This window comes from Primulina huaijiensis, chromosome 12 (assembly GCF_012295235.1).
Source record: "Primulina huaijiensis isolate GDHJ02 chromosome 12, ASM1229523v2, whole genome shotgun sequence".
In the NCBI taxonomy this organism is placed as follows: Eukaryota; Viridiplantae; Streptophyta; class Magnoliopsida; order Lamiales; family Gesneriaceae; genus Primulina; species Primulina huaijiensis.
The window spans coordinates 3,302,200-3,323,131 of NC_133317.1; the positions used below are offsets into that span (position 1 = coordinate 3,302,200).

The window sequence follows — 20,932 nt, forward strand, 5'->3', positions numbered from 1 at the left end:
CACTAGGGTGAATAAAATCGACAGGGTATGAACTCCTCTGCTAGGTGATATCTTAGCAGGAGATTGAAAATTCAACACCACCACCCTCTAACTCCTCTACTAAGTGATGCCTTAGTAGGAAAATAAAATTTTTCTCCTGTCCCCTGCTCCTCTACTAGGCGATGTTTTAGTAGGAAAATAAAATTTTTCTCCTGCACGCTACTCCTCTACTAGTCGACGCCTTAGTAGGAAAATTAAATTTTTCTCCTGCACTCTGCTCCTCTACTAGGCGATGCCTTAGTAGTAAAATAAAATTTTTCTCCTACACGCTACTCCTCTACTAGGCGACGCCTTAGTAGGAAAATTAGATTTCTCTCCTACCCTCTGCTCCTCTACTAGGCGATGCCTTAGTAGGAAAATAAAATTTTTCTCCTACACGCTACTCCTCTACTAGGCGACGCCTTAGTAGGAAAATTAGATTTTTCTCCTACCCTCTGCTCCTCTACTAGGCGATGCCTTAGTAGGAAAATAAACTTTTTCTCCTTCCCACCTCTGCTCCTCTGCTAGGCCGTGCTTTAGCAGGAAAATAAAATTTTTCTCTTCCCTAACTCTGCTCCTCTGCTAGGCGGCGCCATAGCAGGAAATAAACTTTTTCTCCTCCACTCTGCTCCTCTACCAGGCGATGCATTAGTAGGAAAATGAAATTTTTCTCCTGCCCTCTGCTCCTCTACTAGGCGATGCCTTAGTAGGAAAATGAACTTTTTCTCCTTCCCACCTCTGCTCCTCTGCTAGGCCGTGCCTTAGCAGGAAAATAAAATTTTTCTCCTCCCTAACTCTGCTCCTCTGCTAGGCGGCGCCATAGCAGGAAATAAACTTTTTCTCCTCCACTCTGCTCCTCTACCACGTGATGCCTTAGTAGGAAAATGAAATTTTTCTCCTGCCCTCTGCTCCTCTACTAGGCGATGCCTTAGTAGGAAAATGAAATTTTTCTCCTTCCCACCTCTGCTCCTCTGCTAGGCCGTGCCTTAGCAGGAAAATAAAATTTTTCTCCTCCCTAACTCTGCTCCTCTGCTAAGCGACGCCATAGCAGGAAATAAACTTTTTCTCCTCCACTCTGCTCCTCTCCCAGGCGATGCTTTAGTAGGAAAATTAAAATTTTCTCCTACCCTCTGCTCCTCTAATAGGCGATGCCTTAGTAGGAAAATTACACTTTTGTCCTTCCCACCTCTGCTCCTCTGCTAGGCCGTGCCTTAGCAGGAAAATAACATTTTTCTCCTCCCTAACTCTGCTCCTCTGCTAGGCGACGCCATAGCAGGAAATAAACTTTTTCTCATCCACTCTGCTCCTCTACCAGGCGATGCCTTAGTAGGAAAATAAAATTTTTCTCCTCCCTAACTCTGCTCCTCTGCTAGGCGACGCCACAGCAGGAAATAAACTTTTTCTCCTCCACTCTGCTCCTCTACCAGGCGATGCTTTAGTAGGAAAATTCAATTTTTCTCCTACCTTCTGCTCCTCTACTAGGCGATGCCTTAGTAGGAAAATGAAATTTTTCTCCTGCCCTCTTCTCCTCTACTAGTCGATGCCTTAGTAGGAAAATGAACTTTTTCTTTTACCCTCCTCCGCTCCCCTGCAAGGCCGTGCCTTAGCAGGACGATAAAATTTCTCTTCTCCCTAACTCTGCTCCTCTGCTAGGCGGCGCCATAGCAGGAAATAAACTTTTTCTCCTCCACTCTGCTCCTCTCCCAGGCGATGCTTTAGTAGGAAAATTCAATTTTTCTCCTACCTTCTGCTCCTCTACAAGGAAATTCAGAAAATAAAATACATCAATGATGGAATCAAGAATAATATTTAACATTCATGAACTTAAAAAAAAAAAAAAGAGCTTGATTTTATTGAATTCCAACGGATTACATAAGGAAATTCAGAAAATAAAATACATCAATGATGGAATCAAGAATAATATTTCCTAAGGTGATAAGCGTTCCAAGGCCTCTTCAAAGCCTTGCCTTGCACATCCTCCAAGTAATAGGCTCCAGAGCTCAGTCTCTCGATCACTTTGAAGGGACCCTCCCATTTTGGGTCCAACTTTCCTCTCTGCTCCTCTTGCACCTTCCTCAGAACCAAGTCACCTACCTGAAAGTTTCTCTGAATGACTCTTCGATTATAAGACTGTGCAATGCGGTTCTTATAAGCTTCCATGTTAATGCTGGCATCCTCTCTCTTTTCTTCCAAAAGATCAAGGTCAGTAGCGCGTCTCGCGTCATTGTCCTCGTCATAAAACACTACTCTCGCCGATTCCAACCCAATCTCAGCCGGGAGCACTGCCTCATTACCGTAGACTAAACTGAAAGGAGTTTCTTTGGTTCCTTCTCTCGGAGTGGTTCGGTATGCCCATAGGACACTTGGTAGTTCATCCACCCAATTACCCTTAGCTCTGCCAAGTCGAACCTTTAGACCCTGCACCAGCGTCCGATTAATCACCTCCACCTGACCATTACTCTGCGGGTAAGCTACAGAGGTAAAGACTTGTTGGATCTTCATCTCTTTGCACCAAGCTTGGATCTTAGCCCCTTGGAACTGTCTCCCATTATCGGATATCAGTCTCCTAGGTACCCCGTATCTGCATACTATACTCTTCCACAGGAACTTCAGGACGTCATTCTCAGTGATTCTGGCCAAAGGCTCTGCTTCCACCCATTTTGAGAAATAGTCAACTGCTACCAAAAGGAATTTCTTCTGAGCAGGAGCTATAAGAAAAGGTCTCACAATATCCATTCCCCACTGGTCAAAAGGACAAACGGCCGTGACAGCCTTCATCATCGCGGCCGGTCGGTGCTGCAACCGGGCATGACGTTGACAACTATCACAAGACATCACTAACTCTTGAGCATCATGCAGCACTGAAGGCCAAGAATAACCGGCGAGCAGCACTTTCCTCGCCAATGCATAAGCCCCTAGATGATTTCCACAACATCCCTCGTGAACTTCTCGGAGCACATAATCAGTCTCTTGATAACTCAAACACCTAAGAAGCGGCCCTGCAAAAGACGTCCTAAACAACACTTCTCCGACTATCACATAACGTGAGCATTTCTCCTTCAACTTACGAGTCTCGCGAGGGTCATCAGGAAGTTTTCCCTCCTTCAAGTAATCAGTTATAGCGGTTCTCCAATCCTCTTCCTCTTGCTCAACTGCAGGTGAACTCATGTGAGGTGTGAGTTCGACCTGAAAGACCACATCTCTATTCTTCCAACTTCCCATTGTCCAAGCCATTTTGGCCAGAGTGTCCGCCTTTTCATTTTCTTTCCGGGGAATCTGTACAAATGTAATCTCTGTGAACTTCTCTCTGACCCTGTCCACTTCTCGAGCATACTCAATAAGTTTCTCATCTTTCACATCATACGCTCCCTTCATCTGTTGTGCCACTAGCTGAGAGTCAGAAAAAATAAGTACCCGGGTAGCTCCCACATTCATTGCTGCTCGAAGTCCTGCTAACACAGCCTCATATTCTGCCTCATTGTTGGCTGCTCGAAAATCCAACCTAACCGCTAATTTCACCACCTCCCCAGCTGGTGAAATCAGTACCACCCCCACCCCGCTTCCTTCCTTCGAAGAGGAACCCTCCACATACACTTTCCAAGGGTCCTCATTTTCTTGATGCACGGTCTCAGCCAGAAAATCGGCTAAGGCTTGTGCTTTGATAGAAGTTCTTGGCTCATACTGGATGTCATACTCTCCTAGCTCAGTAGTCCACTTGATCAAACGGCCAGACATATCCGAATGAGTTAGAATTCTGCCCAATGGACTGTTAGTGAGCACCACAATTGGATGAGATAGGAAGTAGGGCCTCAAGCGTCTTGTTGTCACTACCAAAGCCAAAGCCAATTTTTCCAACCCTGAGTATCGGATCTCTGCCCCTTTGAGTGCATGCGAGACATAGTACACCGGCTGTTGAACTGACCCATCTAGCTTAACAAGGACTGAACTTACACCCCCTTCAGTGGCAGATAAATATACCCACAAAGGCTCACCCACCGCCGGTTTGGCCAGGACAGGAAGCTTGGCAAGGTACTCCTTCAATTCTGTGAAAGCCTTCTCACAATCCAGACCCCACTCAAATTTTCTCGCTTTACGCAAGGTCCGGAAGAATGGTAAGCTTCGGTGGGCTGACCTCGAGATAAAGCGTGCCAGCGCAGCAATCCTACCTGTCAGCTGCTGAACATCTTTGGGTCCCTGGGGAGAGACCATATCTTGGATAGCTTGAACTTTCTCGGGGTTGGCCTCGATCCCCCTTTCTGTCACCATATAACCCAGGAACTTCCCACTCCTCACCCCAAAAATACACTTCTGAGGATTCAACTTCAGCCTATAAGACCTGAGGGTGGAAAATGTCTCCACTAAGTCAGGTATGAGCTGGGTTGAATCCTTAGACTTTACCATGATTTCGTCCACATACACTTCGACATTCCTTTCCACCTGCTCAGAAAAGACTCTATCAATCAATCGCTGATACGTGGCTCCGGCATTTTTTAGTCCAAAGGGCATGACCACGTAACAGAAAGTTCCTTCAGAGGTGATGAAACTCACTTTATCCTGATCATCCACAACCAAAGGGATTTAATGGTACCCTTGATAAGCGTCCAGCATGCACAAATACTGATGTCCAGCTGTGGAGTCCACCAACTGATCTATCCGAGACAAAGGATAACAATCTTTAGGACATGCCTTGTTGAGATCTCTGAAGTCCACACACATTCTCCACTTTCCTGAACTCTTCGGGACTATGACAACATTCGATAGCCAAGTAGGGAATTGCACTTCTCGAATGTGCCCAGCCTCAAGCAATTCACCGACCTCTTTCTGTATAACTTTATCTTTCTCAGGCCCGAAATGTCTTTTCTTTTGTTTTACTGGGCGAGCATTCGGCAAGATGTTCAACCGATGCTCCGCCACATCCGGGGCCGTCCCAGTGAGCTCTTTAGCTGACCAAGCGAACACGCTGAGATTGGCCTGTAAGAAAGCAATGAGTTCCTCCCTAACCCTTAGGTCAAGGTCACGGGCTATTCTGAGCATTTTCTTTTCGGGTCCCAGCACTATGACCTCCGGTTCTTCCTCCATAACCTCCCAAACTTCCTTCCTCGCTACTGGTAACCCACTCCTCCCCCTTCTAATCATATTAACTTCCACCCGCGCCCTCTTCCCCTCCTCCTTCACCGTCCCTTCATAACACCGACGCGCGACCTTCTGGTCCCCGCACAAGACTCCCACTTCCTTCCCCACAGGAAACTTCAACTTCTGATGATCCGTGGAGGCTACGGCTCTGAAATCCTTTAAGGCTGGCCGCCCCAGGATTCCATTATATGATGAGGGAGTATCCACCACGGTAAATGTTATCATCTTTGTTACCCGCCGAGGGTCGCGCCCCAAAGATAGGGGAAGAGTAATTTGACCCAGCGGCGGAATGGCATGTCCCGCGAACCCATACAGAGGAGTGGAGACCGGATCAAACTCGAACCCTTCCACCTTCATCTGATCCAACGTGCTCTTGAACAATATATTTACAGAGATCCCATTATCAATGAAGATCCTTGCCACATCGTAGTTGGCAATAGTGGCTGTCACCACCAAGGCATCGTTATGAGGAGCCACGATACCTCGAAGGTCTTCCGGCCCGAAGCTGATGACAGGATCTTGGGGTAAGTCTGCACCCCTGGATATCTCAAAATTCTCCAACCTCCTCCCGTGCGCTTTCCGAGCTCGCCCAGAGTCTCCATCAGTAGCACCCCCCGAGATCATGTGAATCATTCCTCTCGTGGGGTGGTTATCTTCATCTGCTCTCCTCCTTGGCTCGACAGGTTCCCGAGGAACATCCTGACCCCGCTCTTCTCTTTTCGGCTCTCCGACCCTCTGGTTGATCCAAGGAGGACCTCGACCTCGCCTGGGAGATGGGCGAGGCTTCGGTCGATCCCCGGATGAGGATGCCTCTCGTTTGTCTGACGGAGGCATCCTAACACCGCCCTCCGCTCTCTGCGACTTCTCCCACCTTCCCTCTGGCTCCCTCACCTCCATTACCTTATCGCGATTCCTGTTCAGAGGAACATGTGATGAGAATTGTCCTCTACTTCTATTTTTGTCCTCCTCCTTCTCCCCTGAACCTCTCTTCCTACCTCCTCTCTCTCCCCCCTCCATCCTACTTCCCCCGGGCCGCTGCTCCATCCTTCTATACCGTTGTGCATCCTCTAGATTTATATACTTCTCCGCCCAAGCCAGCAAGTCATCATAGGTCGACGGAGGTTTCTTGACCAGTGATTTAAAAAACTCTCCTCCTCTCAAGCCTTGGGTGAAGGCACTTATCATGATGGCCGGGGTAGCCGATGGTATCTCCAGCGCTGCATTGTTAAAACGCTGGACAAATTCTCGCAAAGTCTCAGACTCCTGTTGTTTCATCACGAACAGGCTCAAATAATTTTTCTGGTGCCTCTTGCTGCTAGCGAATCGGTGCAAGAAGGGAGCTGAAAAGTCCTCAAAAGAACGTATGGAGTTGGGCTGCAGGGTGTTAAACCACTGCTGGGCTGACCTCACCAACGTGCCCAGAAACACCCTGCACCTGACTCCATCTGAATATTGGTGCAACAAAGCCGCATTTTCAAATCTCCCCAAGTGTTCCTCGGGGTCAGTATGTCCGTCATACTCACCAATGTTAGATCGTCGGAAATTCGGAGGAAGCCCTTCCTCCAAGATGGTTAGTGAAAAAGGGCTTCCTCTCTTGGGTACCGGCGCTCTGCTTTCTACCTGCTCCCTCAACCTCCGTATCTCTTTCCACATCTCCCCCATCTCACTAATCTCCCCAGTTGGGAGGGGTTGCGTCTCCTCCACCCTGCTCTGGTGGACTTCAACATTTTCCTCACGTTCCTGACGGGCGGCCTGTTCCCCTGCAAACACGAACTCTTGATTCCTTTTCATGGCCTCATCCACTGTCCGAGTGATAAATTGGCCCAACTGCTCCAGGGTCAAGTTCCCCACGTTCTCATTAGGACGGGGTTGCTCGGCCCTTGTCTCGTGACGTGGTGGTTCAACTCTTGCCTCCTGATGAGGTTCTTCTCGCTGCGTCTCAAGACGCGGTTGCTCCTGTCTCGTCTCAGCATGGGATTGTTCACGCCCCATCTGAGGACGCGACGATGCCGAGTTAGTTCTCATGTTTCCTCCTCTGCCTACCATCTCTACGTTTCAGCTCAAAGTTTCCCACAGACGGCGCCAAGTGATACTCACGGGAAATTTAGGGTCCGATTCCGGCGAGGGTCACTAATCCAGGTTTGAAATTGTCCTGAGCCTGAAATCACAAATAAGACCGTTAGAAGGGGGCCAGGAGGGTGTCCTGGCGTAGCCCCTCCGACGCTCAAGTCAGAGACTGAGGATAGATGGGGGGAGCAGCTAAGGGTGCTGCTGAAAACAATATAGTGAATAATTCAACTGAACGCTCAAACCTGGTATTTATAGAGGGATGCCTGGGCTTGTCATGGGCCCTTTACCTGTGGGCCCTAGATATGGGCCGGATCTTGATGGGCTCATCCATGGGGTATCAAATAATATTTTAAATTAAATATAGATAAAAGATGTTTATTTTATTATATTCTTATAGATATCTATATAATTTGTTTACTTAATTATAATTTTAGTAATACATATTTATAATATTAATATAACGAGAAATTTAAAGATCTATTTTTAAAATATATTATATTTGAATATATAATTTATCAGTTAAAAAGTCGTGAAACTTACCTTAAATATCTAAATCAAGTGCTGTAAATTTCGGTTATCAAAGCTACGTAAATATGGAATGAGTTAGATTATTTGTGTTGTCGCATTGGCACGTTTATCTTCATGCGTCATCATTTTTTTTAAAAGATTTGATCTATAATTTTCATGTTGAACGTTTTTCAGTATTCCAACATATCAATATCAAATATTGAAAAACAAAAATGATGATTATTTTATTTCGATCAATAAAAAAAATTCAAACTCTGATGACATATTTATTTATTGTATTTTTATCAATATGATACTAAATGATGCAAATCCAACAACCATTTGTGAAAAAATATATTTAAAATTAAACATATTTTTTTTAAAAAAAAAGAAGAAAAACTGTAAGATTGAGAATTAATGCAACAAGGGATCGAACGTAGTAATATAAAAGCACCCACAATTTTCACTTGAATTAACGATAATTTGGTATCAATATTGATTGATGGAACGATATTATCATTGTTAGTGCCGCTCAAGATGACACATTAGATGTCCTCTCGAGGCTAAATTGATTGGAATGAATGCTTGTATACTTTGGGGTATTCGTGTTACCATCTATGTTGTCTCCTTCCATGAAAGACAGTCGTTTCTTCACCGAAAAAGTTTGCTTTCTATTTGGGCTCAAAGACCTCAGATTTGGCACGCTGTGTGATCTCACTCGAGCCATGGCCGACGCAGTGGCAGCCATAAAGTTTGGTCGAGGAACGAGGCCTGAGTTTTTGGTAGCTGGCTTTTCTGAATATCGATAGTAGTTCTCCTCTCTTTGACGACGAGGGCTGGTTAACTGAACTTGTATGAACTTCGACGAGGATGGACTATGAGGTAAGAAATTTTGGTGTTCTCGATGTCGGGGTGGGGCGATTTGAGATGGTCTGAGACTTTGTTTGTTATGTTGATGTTGTGAGGAGTTGTACTTGTAAGAAGTGTCGATTTCTACAATATTCTTGATTGGATATCTTTGATAGGCTATTTTCTTGCTTGAAGATGCAGATTCTCCTTCGGAATCCAACTTTAATATCTGTGAAGCAGTGCAGATGATGAGATCGAATAGAGCTAACAAAAAAGATGAAGAATATCATTTGGATGCACCGAACCGAAGAAATGCACGAGCAAGCAAAGCAATGTTGTTTACCTGTTTGAGTGAACACTTTTTACCTCGCTGAATCAGAGCCTGGATTTCCTCCTGTGTCCATGGATGCTCACGCGAATCATTTGTAGACTACAATATTCAAGATTTCCGGAGGCCAGTTAGAAATATTTTAAATAGGAAAACACGAATATGGGAATTCTTGTATTGTTATCATGTGTAAGTTCGTATCGTATTCAAATAGCTGTAGCTTTTGAGGATACGGGTTGAATACTTACAAATGCATGGAGACTCTGGGCCAGGTAGAACATGGAGCCTGGACTTGTTCCTTCAAATGATAACCTCCTCCGTTCTTCGCATACTCGAGCTTGTACTCGGACTAGGGATTCAATACATCGTAGAGTCATCTTTGCTCGTTTCCGGATATTGTGTCCTCTCACCAGAGCTTGCAGCTTCACAATTCCCTTCAATGCAAAGAGGGCTCTTCTTGCCTGATCCGTGCACATACATTCAACATCAGATGAACTCTTTTTTGAAAAAAAAAAGATTGCATCTGAATCAAACTAATCAAACCGGTGAAATTGAAGTAGCTGAATCGAAATATGCATACAAAATAACGTACGTAGCTTAATCCATTTTCTGGCAAAAAGTAATGGAAATCGAAGCTTACTAACCAGTGTTCTTAAATAAATACCAGCATTTGGAGTTACCTAATCAAATAACCAAGAATCCGATTCCATAGTTTAATTCAATTGGGCCTCACCCATATGGGGCGATGGATGTCCAAGAACTTGAAGTTAATGAAATTTAATCAAAGGGTGCCTGAATATTTAAACAAATAAATTACCAGATAACCTCTGAAGGCTGTTTGAATCACAAGAGCAGCAGTACTTTGTTCTTTACCATCAGCCAAGAGAAAAGTCGGTTTTGTGAGCTTAATAATCTCTACAGCGGCTTGTGCTGTTGCCACTGCAGCCTCAGCAGCAGCTGTAGTCGCCATAGCCACAGCAACTGCACGCCTTTGATCACGTACGAGCCCCTCAAATGCTTGTTTTTTGGCCGAATTTTCGCCATTTTGAATTGGAGAGCTTGTAAATTCTGAAACTTTATGTTGTATAATAGTTTCTTGACAGATTGGTTTCAAAAAAATCCACCTCCTCTTTCCCCTCTTCTGCAAATCCACAAAGACATAGATGATCATATCAGACTCTTATAAAGTAAATATTTATTACATTTTTTCTGAGGTGGTTTACATGCCAAAGTTGCTGTTATTTTTTAAGTTTGGAAGACATATACCTTATCTTCTTCTTCTTCCACTAACTCATTTTCTTCCAAACTCCTGCTGCTCCTCTTGCCATTATCTTTCGGAGGAGTTCTGAAAGCCTTTTTCACTGTACTGAACCAAGAATTGCCACCATTTTTTCCCATTTGAAGAAATGGTTTGCGTTATTCGCTCAGTACGTACGTATGACCTCTCAGAATGGAAATCTTTGCTCTGTTATGATGTTTTTAACCCTTTCAGCAGAAGGGGACAGAATAAAACAAAGTTCTGTCAAGCAGTATTCTTTAACTAATGGCATGTTTTTTACTGCTGCTAAATTTGACATGGAGAACAATTGTGTTGGAAGTGTGGGTGAGTTTATGTGCCATTTGGATGCATGAAAGAACGTGTTATTTTTCTCGATAATGCTGAAAGCTGTGGGGGGGTGTTGACTGATCTTTCTTCCTTCGCTTTTTTGGTTCCTCGAACAAGATTAAAGACAACAAAGCTTAGTAATATCGTGCTCTTGTTAGATTCTACAGATTAGGTTTGCTTTATATATATTTCGTCGCTAAAACATTCCGTCGTTTACGTGGGCCAGCGTCCGGGCTCATGAAGCGCGGACGCTGATCCGTAAGCGCGGATTACAGTAGTTTTGAAAATGTTTTTTTTTTTTACGTTATTTTTGAAATTTTTTTTTAAAATTAAATTATTTTTGAAAAAAACCCCGTTTTCTTTTGTGCGATATATATCATTTTTTCCCCGAGATCCATATAATAAATGAATAAGATAAAATAAATGTTACAATAATTTATTATTTTCAAATTCTAAAACATTCTCTAGAAGTGAGAAAGACCAAGTTAGTTTGAATGACTAAACCGGATCGGTTCTCATAATATACCTTACGTTGATAGCGTGAGAGGTAGGGGGTCGACAAAACCGGATCTGTTCGGTTCTTATGATAAAAATTCCGACCAACTCAATACTATCACTTTTACAAAGTTACAAACCAAACTAAATCATTATTAATTAAAAACCAACCGAACCAAAACCGCCACCTAGATCTCGATTTGGTTCGGATTGACTCTCGGACAAAAAAAAAAAATTTAATTCAATGTTTATTTAATTTCAATTTAAATAATCAAAAAACCTAAAATTTATAAATGTTGCATTTGTCATAATATGATATGAACAAAAAATTAAATAATATATATATAATTAAAAATATTATATTTTTATAAAATTATTTTTGATTATTTGAATGAATTTATGTATTTGAATTAAAAATACACAAAAACTCTTGTGAGAGACGGTTTCACGGATCAATTTCGTGGTTCGAATTTCTTATTTGGATCATCCATGAAAAAATATTAATTTTTATGCTAATAATATTACTTTTTATTATGAATATTGATAAGTTTAACCCGTCTCAAAGATAAAAATTCGTGAGATCGTCTCTAAAAAAAACTACTCTTAAAAATATTGATAACTGCGGTGATATTTATATTGAGACTACTTGTCAGATTATTTAACAATTTTATGATTATTGAATTTATCAATGGACAAAAAAAGTTGGGACCATTAAAAAATTTCAAAACAATTTGGAGAAATTTGTAATTTGAGAAACCTCACTCCCTTGTTTAGAAACTGAGATATATGTTAGTTTTGCTCCCCGGACCCCGCCTCCCCCCCCTGAGCAAAGCCCTAAACTTGGCCATTGGCACGATATCCGAGGCGAAGGTTCAAAACATAACGGAGAGGTACGAAAGAGGCTGAATCTATCTTCGAACTCCTAAAAATTTTCTTTTTCGTGTAATTAATTTGAAAAAAAATCCTAGTTGTTTGGCAATTATATGTTTATAGTTGCACTTCGAAGGGGATCTATTGTATTCACTGCTTGCAGAAGGTTGAATTTCGAGATAACTTCTCAGTTGATCTAGTTATCTTATTGGTGTGTCGTTCAGTTGTATTATTTTGCCAGTAAGGGGTTTTAATGAGTGATTCTAGATATGCTTGATTTAATTGAGAGTGGATTAGTACCGGCTAGTGAGGAGTGGCATTTGTTTTTTTTTTTTTTTTTTTTTTTTTTTTTTTTTTTTTTTTNTCTCCATTTTCAATGAATCTAGGTTAACACTTGTCATTTTCGATTCCTAAACTGTCTCACGATTTTCTCTATGTTCCAAGGATTAGTCTGACCGGCATTTGAAGTTTGTAAAAAGTACAGTTTTGTGCAAACGACGCCGTTGTTCATCATATACACAGACGTTTTGCTCTGTAAGCTTCTCTCGGGAGAGGACTTGGTGAAGTTGAAAAATTTCTGTATGGACTAACACAGAAGATTACAATTATAAGTTTGATATTGTATGCATTGATTCTGATCATACTTGTAACTCAAACGTTGGCCAATGTGACATAAATTGTGCATGGTAGAATGAATTTTGGCTTCTTTCTGGGACTATATGTTAATTATTGTTGTCTTGAATAATCTTCTGCAAATTGAGTTTTGTGCCACTGTCTTATGCCACAAAATGAAGAACAGTGATTTGTGCCGTGTGACTGTTCTCTGTATAACATTCCAGGTGCAGTTATCTTGTTGTTTCTTTTTTTGGGGGGTACATTGTATGTAAGTATAACTCTTGGCTCTTGCATCGCTGCGAGAGCGGTCTACAAAAGCTGTGGTGGTTTTTCTAGGTCATCCCGTAGTAGTATTTTAGCACTTTTTGTTTCTTGTGAGGTCCTTGTGGCCTCGGATTGTTGTATTTTTTACATGCTATCTTATTGTTTTGTTGCAACTGTTTCCTTGCAAATAATGAGGTGCAAGAAATTGTGATTCAGTTACTTTAATTGTCATTCAATTAACTGATGCGCATTCTGCTCTATGTTTCTCTAGTAGCCTCTACCTTTGATCAAATTGAACTAGCACGCTTAGTTGATTCAAATTTTCAGTGTAATTTGTCAATACTGAAAAGGCCATAAACATTAGGCGTCTTTTTTCATGTTTTCCGGAATCATCGTATCCTTCATGGTTAAAAGAAATCTAATTAAGGTCACTGAAGTATATGGCAATATTACCTCATCTTGTGACAAATGCTTTGTTTATGATAGATATCAAGAGCTTGGACAAATATGAGCTTTGCAATGATACATAGGGATGTAGAATGGGAGTTAGAGAAATCTGGGTGGAGTTTTTGTGATTTATATATATTTGGAAGTTCTTGCTCGCTCTCTGAAGAGCTATTCATCCGCAAAAAATTTAGAGAGGATGGGAATCAATATTTTATTTCAAATAAATAGTAGCTTGGGAGCATCTTGGAACACATGAGCAATGGAGCTTGTGGAGCACTGCTCACCTCAAGGATTGCTCTCTTGGTTTGCTGCATAAGTATTATTTTGTTTTGAATTCTTCTTGTCTGATCATCCAACCCGTGTCGCATAGAATTCATTTATCATAAGCTGACATTTTTTATTCTTCGAATTGGTTCCCCATTTCTATAGTATTTTATCTTTGCAGCACTTTAGGGTCTGAAAATGAGTGGTCGTTTCTCTCGCTTAGTTTACGTTGGGAATCTTCCGGCTGATATAAGAGAGTCTGAAGTTGAAGACCTGTTTTACAAGGTTTGAGTTGTAAATTTGACATTTCATCTTTCATTTGTTTAATTGGGTGTGGTTAAAATTTTGTCGTGTCCTGCCTAAATAAATGCCTTATTGTAAAGCTATTAAATCGTCATCATAATTAAAATCACTTTCTTACATTTTTTTACCTTTTATGTATTTGTACTCTCCCCTCTGAAAAATCCCGACCTCTAATTTTGTCAAATCAGTCTTCTTGTTGTAAATTTTACTGAGTAGAGGATATATATTTTTTCTCTGTAATCTTATGGAAGGAAATGTGTGTTTGCGATTAATTTGGTGTTTACATTTACATATTCCTCAGGTGTGGCTGGTCTGCGATTTTAACTCCAATGTGTTTTTACATTTTCACCATATTTGTTACTGTCGATTTGTGGGATTTTGTTGTTAAATATTGTTTCACACATGCCTTCACCAAATGTAAATTAAACTAAGAATCTTAGGTTGGCAAAATCTGTGCTCCCCCAATAGCTAAATTGTTGGCTCCTTGTTAAGGATTAGGCAAAACATTCTATCTTCTGATTACACGCTTGCTAGTGGTCATTTAAGAGACGTGTGGTTTGTAGAGTGGGTGTCATTATTGTTTTTGTGAAATTTTTTTGGAGATGTCATATCTTAGTCTTTTATGTGAGAAAGCTCTTGCCTGATTTTTCTGAAATTTTCCAATGTATGTAAGTTCTATGCCAATCATTTAAACAACTCCCGTTGAATGTTGTTTTCCAAAAGTTTCTTGCCTAATGAGTAACCTTTTTCTTGTGCAGTATGGTCGCATATTGGATATTGAACTGAAGATTCCTCCACGTCCTCCATGTTATTGCTTTGTGGAGGTTTTTTTCAATTATGTTTGCTTATAGATTCCTCAAGATATTTAAAGAATAATTGTATTCTGTATTTTTTAAGCTAAGAAAATGACCAGTGGTCCGAATCTATATTTAGTTTGAGAATGCCCGGGATGCTGAAGATTCTATTAGGGGTAGAGATGGCTATAACTTTGATGGTTGTCGACTGAGGGTGAGTTTATTAAATTAAAATAAGCTCAAGGTTTGCTTTCTTCTTTAATTTTTTTATTGCCTTCAATTTATTGGTGGCATATCTCCCTTTTCTATTGTTTCTTGACATCTCCTGCTACTCAATTAAGGTTGAGCTTGCACATGGTGGTAGAGGACCCTCATCATCTAATGAGCGACGTACTGGTCATGTCCGGGGTGCGGATGGTGGGCGCCATGGCATTTCTCGCCATTCTGAATATCGTGGTACTTTCCAAATTAGCTCGTATCATGTAGCTTTATGACTTTACTCTGTTCAAATTACATGATGTGATTTTTTTTGCATGTGGACGTGTCTCTGGACAAATAGTTGTTGTTCGTGGGCTTCCTTCTTCTGCTTCTTGGCAAGATTTGAAGGTTTGTGGGATATTTTATTTTCAAACAGCACATGCCTTTCTGGCGGCCCCCACATTTATCTTTTCTGGATATGTTTCAGGATCATATGCGGAAAGCTGGGGATGTTTGTTTTGCAGAAGTTTATCGTGACAGTGAAGGCATTACATATATGATTGTTTACTTCTTTTTGTTTCTGGTGTTGGTTTCGTGTTTTTATATATATCTTTATGTACCCAAATATATTTTGAAGTTTTGAAATATTCACCTCAGTTGTTGTCGGGATTGATAGCTCATATCAAGTTGTGCTTATAATAAATATATCAACCGAAACAGTGGTTCTGTTATTCTGTTGTTTCTGAAATTTGTGTTCGAATGCAGGAGCCTATGGCCTTGTTGATTATACCAATTATGAGGACATGAAATATGCTGTAAGTTAAGGGATTAATCATGTTTTTATTATTTGATGTAATCCGGTCCTGATACTTTTTGTAATAAATCAGATAAGGAAACTTGATGATACGGAGTTCAAAAATCCTTGGACCAGAACTTATATCCGGGTATTTCCACCCCATTTCACTTTCAACCAATATCATATACCTTCAAAAGCTCCGATGCAACACATAGTTCTCACTCCTCTTGTTGCGATACTTATTTCGAATAAATTCCACCCTCTATTTGTTGCTATAGTTTCCTAGAATTTTTTCATTTTTGTTATGGTTTGCAGTAATTTTGATTATAGCAGTCTTTCAGTGTTTTCTTCTTTTATAATGTATGCGTGCTTACCCATTGGGCTAGGTTAAGGAACACAAGGGCAGTCCATTAAGAAGCCGAAGTAGAAGTCGTAGCAGAGGCCGAAGTCCGAGGAGGAAAAGAAGGTAAAGTTATGCACAATATCCTGAATTATTTGTATTTTGATTGAACCAAATATTAAATCATCAAATGAATCATTTCATTGGGCAGCAAATCGTCGGACCGACCTGCTTCCAGATCACTATCTGCATCTCCTGCTAAACCTTCTAGGTAATGGTTTTCAGTTCTCAGCGTCTAGTCAACATTTTATTACATACATCCACTCGTTTTAAAATCAGCATCTCCGTGTTCTTTGCTTGTTTGTGTGGACTCAGGTCCAGGTCCAGGTCCAGATCAAGGTCAAAGTCTGCTTCCCCAAAACAGGTAAACACAATATTGTACTCTAAATAATCAAATAAAAGTACCTTTCAACATGCAGTGCGTCCCTGGTTGTAGCTGCTGCTTTTAAGTCCTTGCGTTTCTTTTTCTTGTCGAATTTTGGTTTAATTATGACTAGAAGTTCGAACTTCTTCTGGCTTCAGGATGGTATAGCTTCCTAGAATATTATCAAATCGATCCGCCTGGAAGAACACAACAGATTGAAACATGTCTTTTCTGAATGATTTATGGTGTCGGATGTTTATTTGGAGCTGCGTGGATCTAGTTTTGAGTGACCTGACTTCTATCCTTTAATTGCTTAAAACTTCTTTGGATATGATATGGTTTTATTATTTACCAAGTATTAGTATTTTGCGAAGGTAAGTGGATTACGAGGGTAAGTGGATTACGAGTTGAATATAAGAGCCTGTTTGGAGTATGTTCATAAATCATTTAACACAGCTTATAAGATGTTTTACTACTTTGAAAGTGGATGGCAAATATTTTCAACAAAGATGAACATTTAATACATTTTTATCACTTAAAATTAATAATCATGGTGCGAAAGAGCCCAAATATGCAGCAAATAAATTTCCATTTTAATAGGTTAACATGATTCGATCAATTTGTAATGCTCAGTTTATTAGATATCCGATAAAAATGTTGCACAATTAATGCCAGCATATTTTCGAAACTAATGCATATGTTAAATCGACTCAATTGTGTCGTCCTAATTGTCTTTCAAGTGATTTTTCACTTTGCTCTCATAAGTTTGTGAAGAAAAAGTTAATGCTTTTTTTAAAAAAAAAATATTTGTAAAAACTCCCTACTCTAAAATAACTTTTATCTATATTCAAGGAAAATAAATAAAATTATTTATATTTACTATATAAAAGATGTATTTTTGTAAATCCATTAAAACGACCAAGATAATTCCAAGAGGTCTTGAGTTTTTATAACCTTGGTAATTTTAATGGATAAACAAAATTACTCATTTTATCCAATAAAATTTATTATAACAACACATTTAAATTAATTCTAAAAATAACTAAATGATTTGTTAATCATCATCAATAAATTAATTTTTTAAAAAAAACAATTAATTAAAAATATGTGTATGCGAATTATCGAGTTTTCAATCGTGGATTGCTATTTCTAATTACAGTGGAAATTTGTAAACCCTGAATATTGAAAAAAAAAATATATGAGACAAAAAAAGGTAAAATTACAAAGTTAAAGGAGGCATTTGAAATTTTGTTTTTGATATTCATGGCCTAGTTTGGGCCGCCTCAAACTTAAACAGGGCACCTCCAATATCCAATAAGTAGATCACTGAAGTTTTTGAACCCTAACGCTAACCCTAATTTCACGTGCGGAAGCCGTCCGTAGATCGAAGATTTGAACGGTAGAAATGTCGGTTGCAGAGCTTGCCTGCTCCTATGCGGCCTTGATCCTTCATGATGATGGAATCGCTGTCACTGTAAGAATGAAACGTATCTGAATACTTATGTGGTCGGAGTGTGCTTTGACTAAAAGTTCCTTATTTAATTTTGTTTTATCAGTCGGAGAAAATTGCGGCTCTTGTGAAGGCGGGTGGTTTGACCGTGGAATCGTATTGGCCGAGTCTATTTGCTAAACTTTGTGAGAAGAGGAACATTGAAGATCTTATCATGAATATCGGCTCCGGAGGTGGCGGTGCTGCCGTTGCAGTTGCAGTCGCCGCTCCTGCTGCTGGTTCAGCTGCCGCGGCTGCCCCAGCTGCCGAGGAGAAGAAGGTGCTAGTTTTTTATGTTTGTTTTCTTATTTTCAAATGCAGTATTTTGTTTAGATATGGTATTCTATTGTAGTGATGTCCTGGTAATTCTTGAGATGCGTTTGGATCTTAACAAATTATGAAATCTATTACAGATTATTGTGGCTCGTAATGGATTTAGTTTACTTCTTAGTTCCTTTTCCTTGAATTCACTATTCCCTATAATCAGTTCGAACTTGAGTTTAATGGTATCAGTTGCATGATGCTTTTGGGTATTGTTGTTGGGTATCCTTTAATTGTGTGTTTGATAATCTGATTTCCAGGAGGAACCAAAGGAGGAGAGTGACGACGACATGGGATTCAGCTTGTTTGACTAGCTGTTATAGCCACGTTTCATTTTTTGAAAACAGGGTATCAGCCTAATCTGAGTTATGACTATCTGATTATTGAGATCTTGTACTACTTTTGGAAGAGTTATTATCAACATTGCTACAATTATCTGGTGTCCATTTTTTTGATATACCATGAATTTGATATGTCAGGTTATTTGAAACCTTGGTATGATTATTATTTGAAAAATTGCAATTTGCCTTTAGTTTTAAAATCTGAAGTCCCATGAAATGTTTTGATTTCTGCTGTTAAGTGATGCCTTGATGTTCAAAGCTGTCCTCTTTTCTTGTCCATGATCATTATCTCATAATTTGCTCTCTTTCTTTGTTCGATCCCCGAGTCGCCGGCTTCACGAGTGAAGATGTGAATTTGTCTTCTGGTGATGTATAACTCAAAACATAATCATTTGAAACTCTCTTCATTGATCTTTTACTTTGACTTCTAAGAATTTTTTGGCTTATTTGTGATGTTAGGAATTGTTTGTATAATGGATATTTTCGAGTCCCTGTAATCTGTTTCATCCCATTCAATCAATATCGTATAAACTAAGCGTTTTTTTTTAACTTTTGTGCATGCATTATTCTTTTGTTCATGTTTTGGGCCTGTCTCGTGCTTTGTGGAACTGATACCACTTTCTTTGTTGGGATTGTGAAGTCAGATTTGTTGATCCTTTATCAGGAAATTTGACTGAAATTCCCAAACAAGTTGAATCAAGTCAGGTCTATTTTATACTGACTGATACCGAGATATAGATATGATATGTCATATTGGTTTAAAATATGACAATTGTCCTTTTTTTAAAAAAGGATGACAATTGTTTCTTTACGAAGAAATTAGACAGCGAAGAAAACAGCTATTTTATATACAAAAAGTTGTACAAGTCTTTGAAACGATTATGAAAAAAACATTATGTAACTCTTGTTTAGAATTCAGCTTTCAAGACAATATCATGTATTATATACTAAAGTTGGAATGCAACATGAAGTTCGTTCGACTGATCGCAAACATTACAAAGCTCCATATTGTTTTTTTAAAAAAAAAAAGAAGCCAAACCATCTATTTCAATAGTTGTAAATTACTTTGCAGAAGATGTTTATTATTATTTATTTTCAAGTTATTTTTGTGAAGTAAAATTACAAAATAATCTCTCATATCTACATGCTTAAACGTGATAGTTGGCCTGACTATGTTGAAATATGAATTTTGTTTTATTCATTTATTTTTCTTACAGTTCATGCATATCCACCTCCCCGTTGCTATTGACATGATATATAATTATTTTTCGACGTATTCATTCTCCGATCACCAATATTTGACTTTTAGAGCATGTTTATGGGTCAAAGAGAATAAAAAAAACAGGGTACTTAAATTTGAACGAGGTAAGGATATGGATGAGTTTACATCCGTTGTCTGCCATACAAGTGTGTCAAAAAGTTTGAATTTTTTTATGTTCCAACTTCTAACTGTAAATTAATATTTTCAAATACTAAATTTTGGCAGACTAAGTAGGTCAAACAAGGCAGCTTGACAGACTAAGTAGGTCAAACAAGTTAGCCCCAGCCCCAAACGAGGGCTGGTTGACCTTTAGTTGGTCGCATGAATTTTACCTTAATTCTTTAATCCAAAAATTACAATGAAACCCTAAATATTTTTGCACATGAAACATACACGTCACTTCCATAAACAAACAAATATGACCTCCATTATAACTCATTGAACAAATTGACCCCTTCTTTCTCAATGGCGATTACACGTGTAATGTTTTTCTGGTACGAATAATATCCACGTGTCAAGTTAACTCAAGCGGAAAGTAGACAAGTCAGCGCGTTTCCAGTTACTTCCGGAATTGATATTTTGAAACGCGTTGAAAGTCTTGGAAGAAAGTTTCCTATTCCAACACAATTTCACCGTTCTATAAATACCCTCTCCTCCAATTCCTACCTCCGTATATACCAAAGTTCATTCTTCATTGATAATTCAAAGTTCTCATCGCGAAGAATACTCTCTCGATTTCGAATTAAGTCATGTTGACATCCATTTTCAGTTCATTCGATCTGCTCGGTGCTGAAACTTTTGGCCAGAAAGTGAGCGCATACGATAACCAAATCCTACGGAAATCGGCTGCCAAGGTCGATGATACCAAGAGTTCTAAAGAGGTGAATCCAACGCCGCAACAGGCGAAGAAGTCGGAATTTTCCCGGAGGCCGAGGTTCGCGCTGGAGTTCGATGGGGTTCATTGCTTTGAGACTATACTCCCTTGTTGATTTCCTTTTTTCTTTTTTTAATGAGATTTGAATAGAGAAAGAAATCTATACTTTGATTCTTTTATGATTTTATTTTTCTTTTTCGTTTATTCTCTCTTTATAAGGATGATTGTTTTCTTGGCACGAGTGTAACTTTTTTTTTGGTGCTAAATGAATTTTTGTTACTTTTATATTTATTATAATGATTTTTATAATATTCTTTTTTTATGT

The 20,932-nt window shown here is 39.6% G+C and overlaps 4 protein-coding genes across 19 annotated transcripts; 2 read left to right on the forward strand and 2 right to left on the reverse strand.

The window, feature by feature from the left end:
• Nucleotides 1-4,596: 4,596 nt before the first annotated feature.
• On the reverse strand, nt 4,597-6,942 carry LOC140990109 (uncharacterized). Its single transcript, XM_073459688.1, has 2 exons — nt 5,856-6,942; nt 4,597-5,747 (listed from the first exon to the last, which is right to left on the reverse strand). Exons 1-2 carry the CDS (start codon nt 6,940-6,942, stop codon nt 4,597-4,599), a joined length of 2,238 nt encoding a protein of 745 aa, XP_073315789.1.
• Nucleotides 6,943-8,050: 1,108 nt separating this feature from the next.
• Nucleotides 8,051-10,560, reverse strand: LOC140990325 (protein IQ-DOMAIN 17-like). Of its 3 annotated transcripts, none has more exons than XM_073459952.1 (5): nt 10,166-10,560; nt 9,723-10,046; nt 9,154-9,366; nt 8,921-9,007; nt 8,051-8,806 (listed from the first exon to the last, which is right to left on the reverse strand). In XM_073459952.1, the coding sequence occupies exons 1-5, from the start codon at nt 10,301-10,303 to the stop codon at nt 8,261-8,263; spliced, it is 1,308 nt and encodes a 435-aa protein (XP_073316053.1). In that variant the 5' UTR covers nt 10,304-10,560; the 3' UTR covers nt 8,051-8,260. The 3 variants fall into 3 exon arrangements, with proteins under 3 accessions (XP_073316053.1, XP_073316054.1, XP_073316055.1); XM_073459953.1 differs by having other exon boundaries at nt 8,052-8,806; nt 9,723-10,043; XM_073459954.1 differs by having other exon boundaries at nt 8,052-8,806; nt 10,172-10,559.
• A 1,214-nt stretch (nt 10,561-11,774) lies between these two features.
• Nucleotides 11,775-16,665, forward strand: LOC140989684 (serine/arginine-rich splicing factor SR34A-like). Of its 14 annotated transcripts, none has more exons than XM_073459005.1 (13): nt 11,809-11,896; nt 12,327-12,455; nt 13,648-13,751; nt 14,528-14,593; nt 14,703-14,777; nt 14,905-15,019; nt 15,123-15,169; nt 15,249-15,306; nt 15,527-15,576; nt 15,649-15,705; nt 15,944-16,023; nt 16,109-16,168; nt 16,273-16,475. In XM_073459005.1, the coding sequence occupies exons 3-13, from the start codon at nt 13,665-13,667 to the stop codon at nt 16,346-16,348; spliced, it is 771 nt and encodes a 256-aa protein (XP_073315106.1). In that variant the 5' UTR covers nt 11,809-11,896; nt 12,327-12,455; nt 13,648-13,664; the 3' UTR covers nt 16,349-16,475. The 14 variants fall into 14 exon arrangements, 13 of the variants coding, with proteins under 13 accessions (XP_073315105.1, XP_073315104.1, XP_073315109.1 ...); XM_073459002.1 differs by having other exon boundaries at nt 11,810-11,896; nt 13,242-13,751; nt 16,273-16,474; XM_073459006.1 differs by having other exon boundaries at nt 11,827-11,896; nt 12,321-12,455.
• Nucleotides 16,666-17,573: 908 nt separating this feature from the next.
• LOC140990110 (uncharacterized) lies at nt 17,574-18,604 on the forward strand. Its single transcript, XM_073459689.1, has 3 exons — nt 17,574-17,795; nt 17,878-18,090; nt 18,392-18,604. Exons 1-3 carry the CDS (start codon nt 17,727-17,729, stop codon nt 18,443-18,445), a joined length of 336 nt encoding a protein of 111 aa, XP_073315790.1. The 5' UTR covers nt 17,574-17,726; the 3' UTR covers nt 18,446-18,604.
• Nucleotides 18,605-20,932: the final 2,328 nt, after the last annotated feature.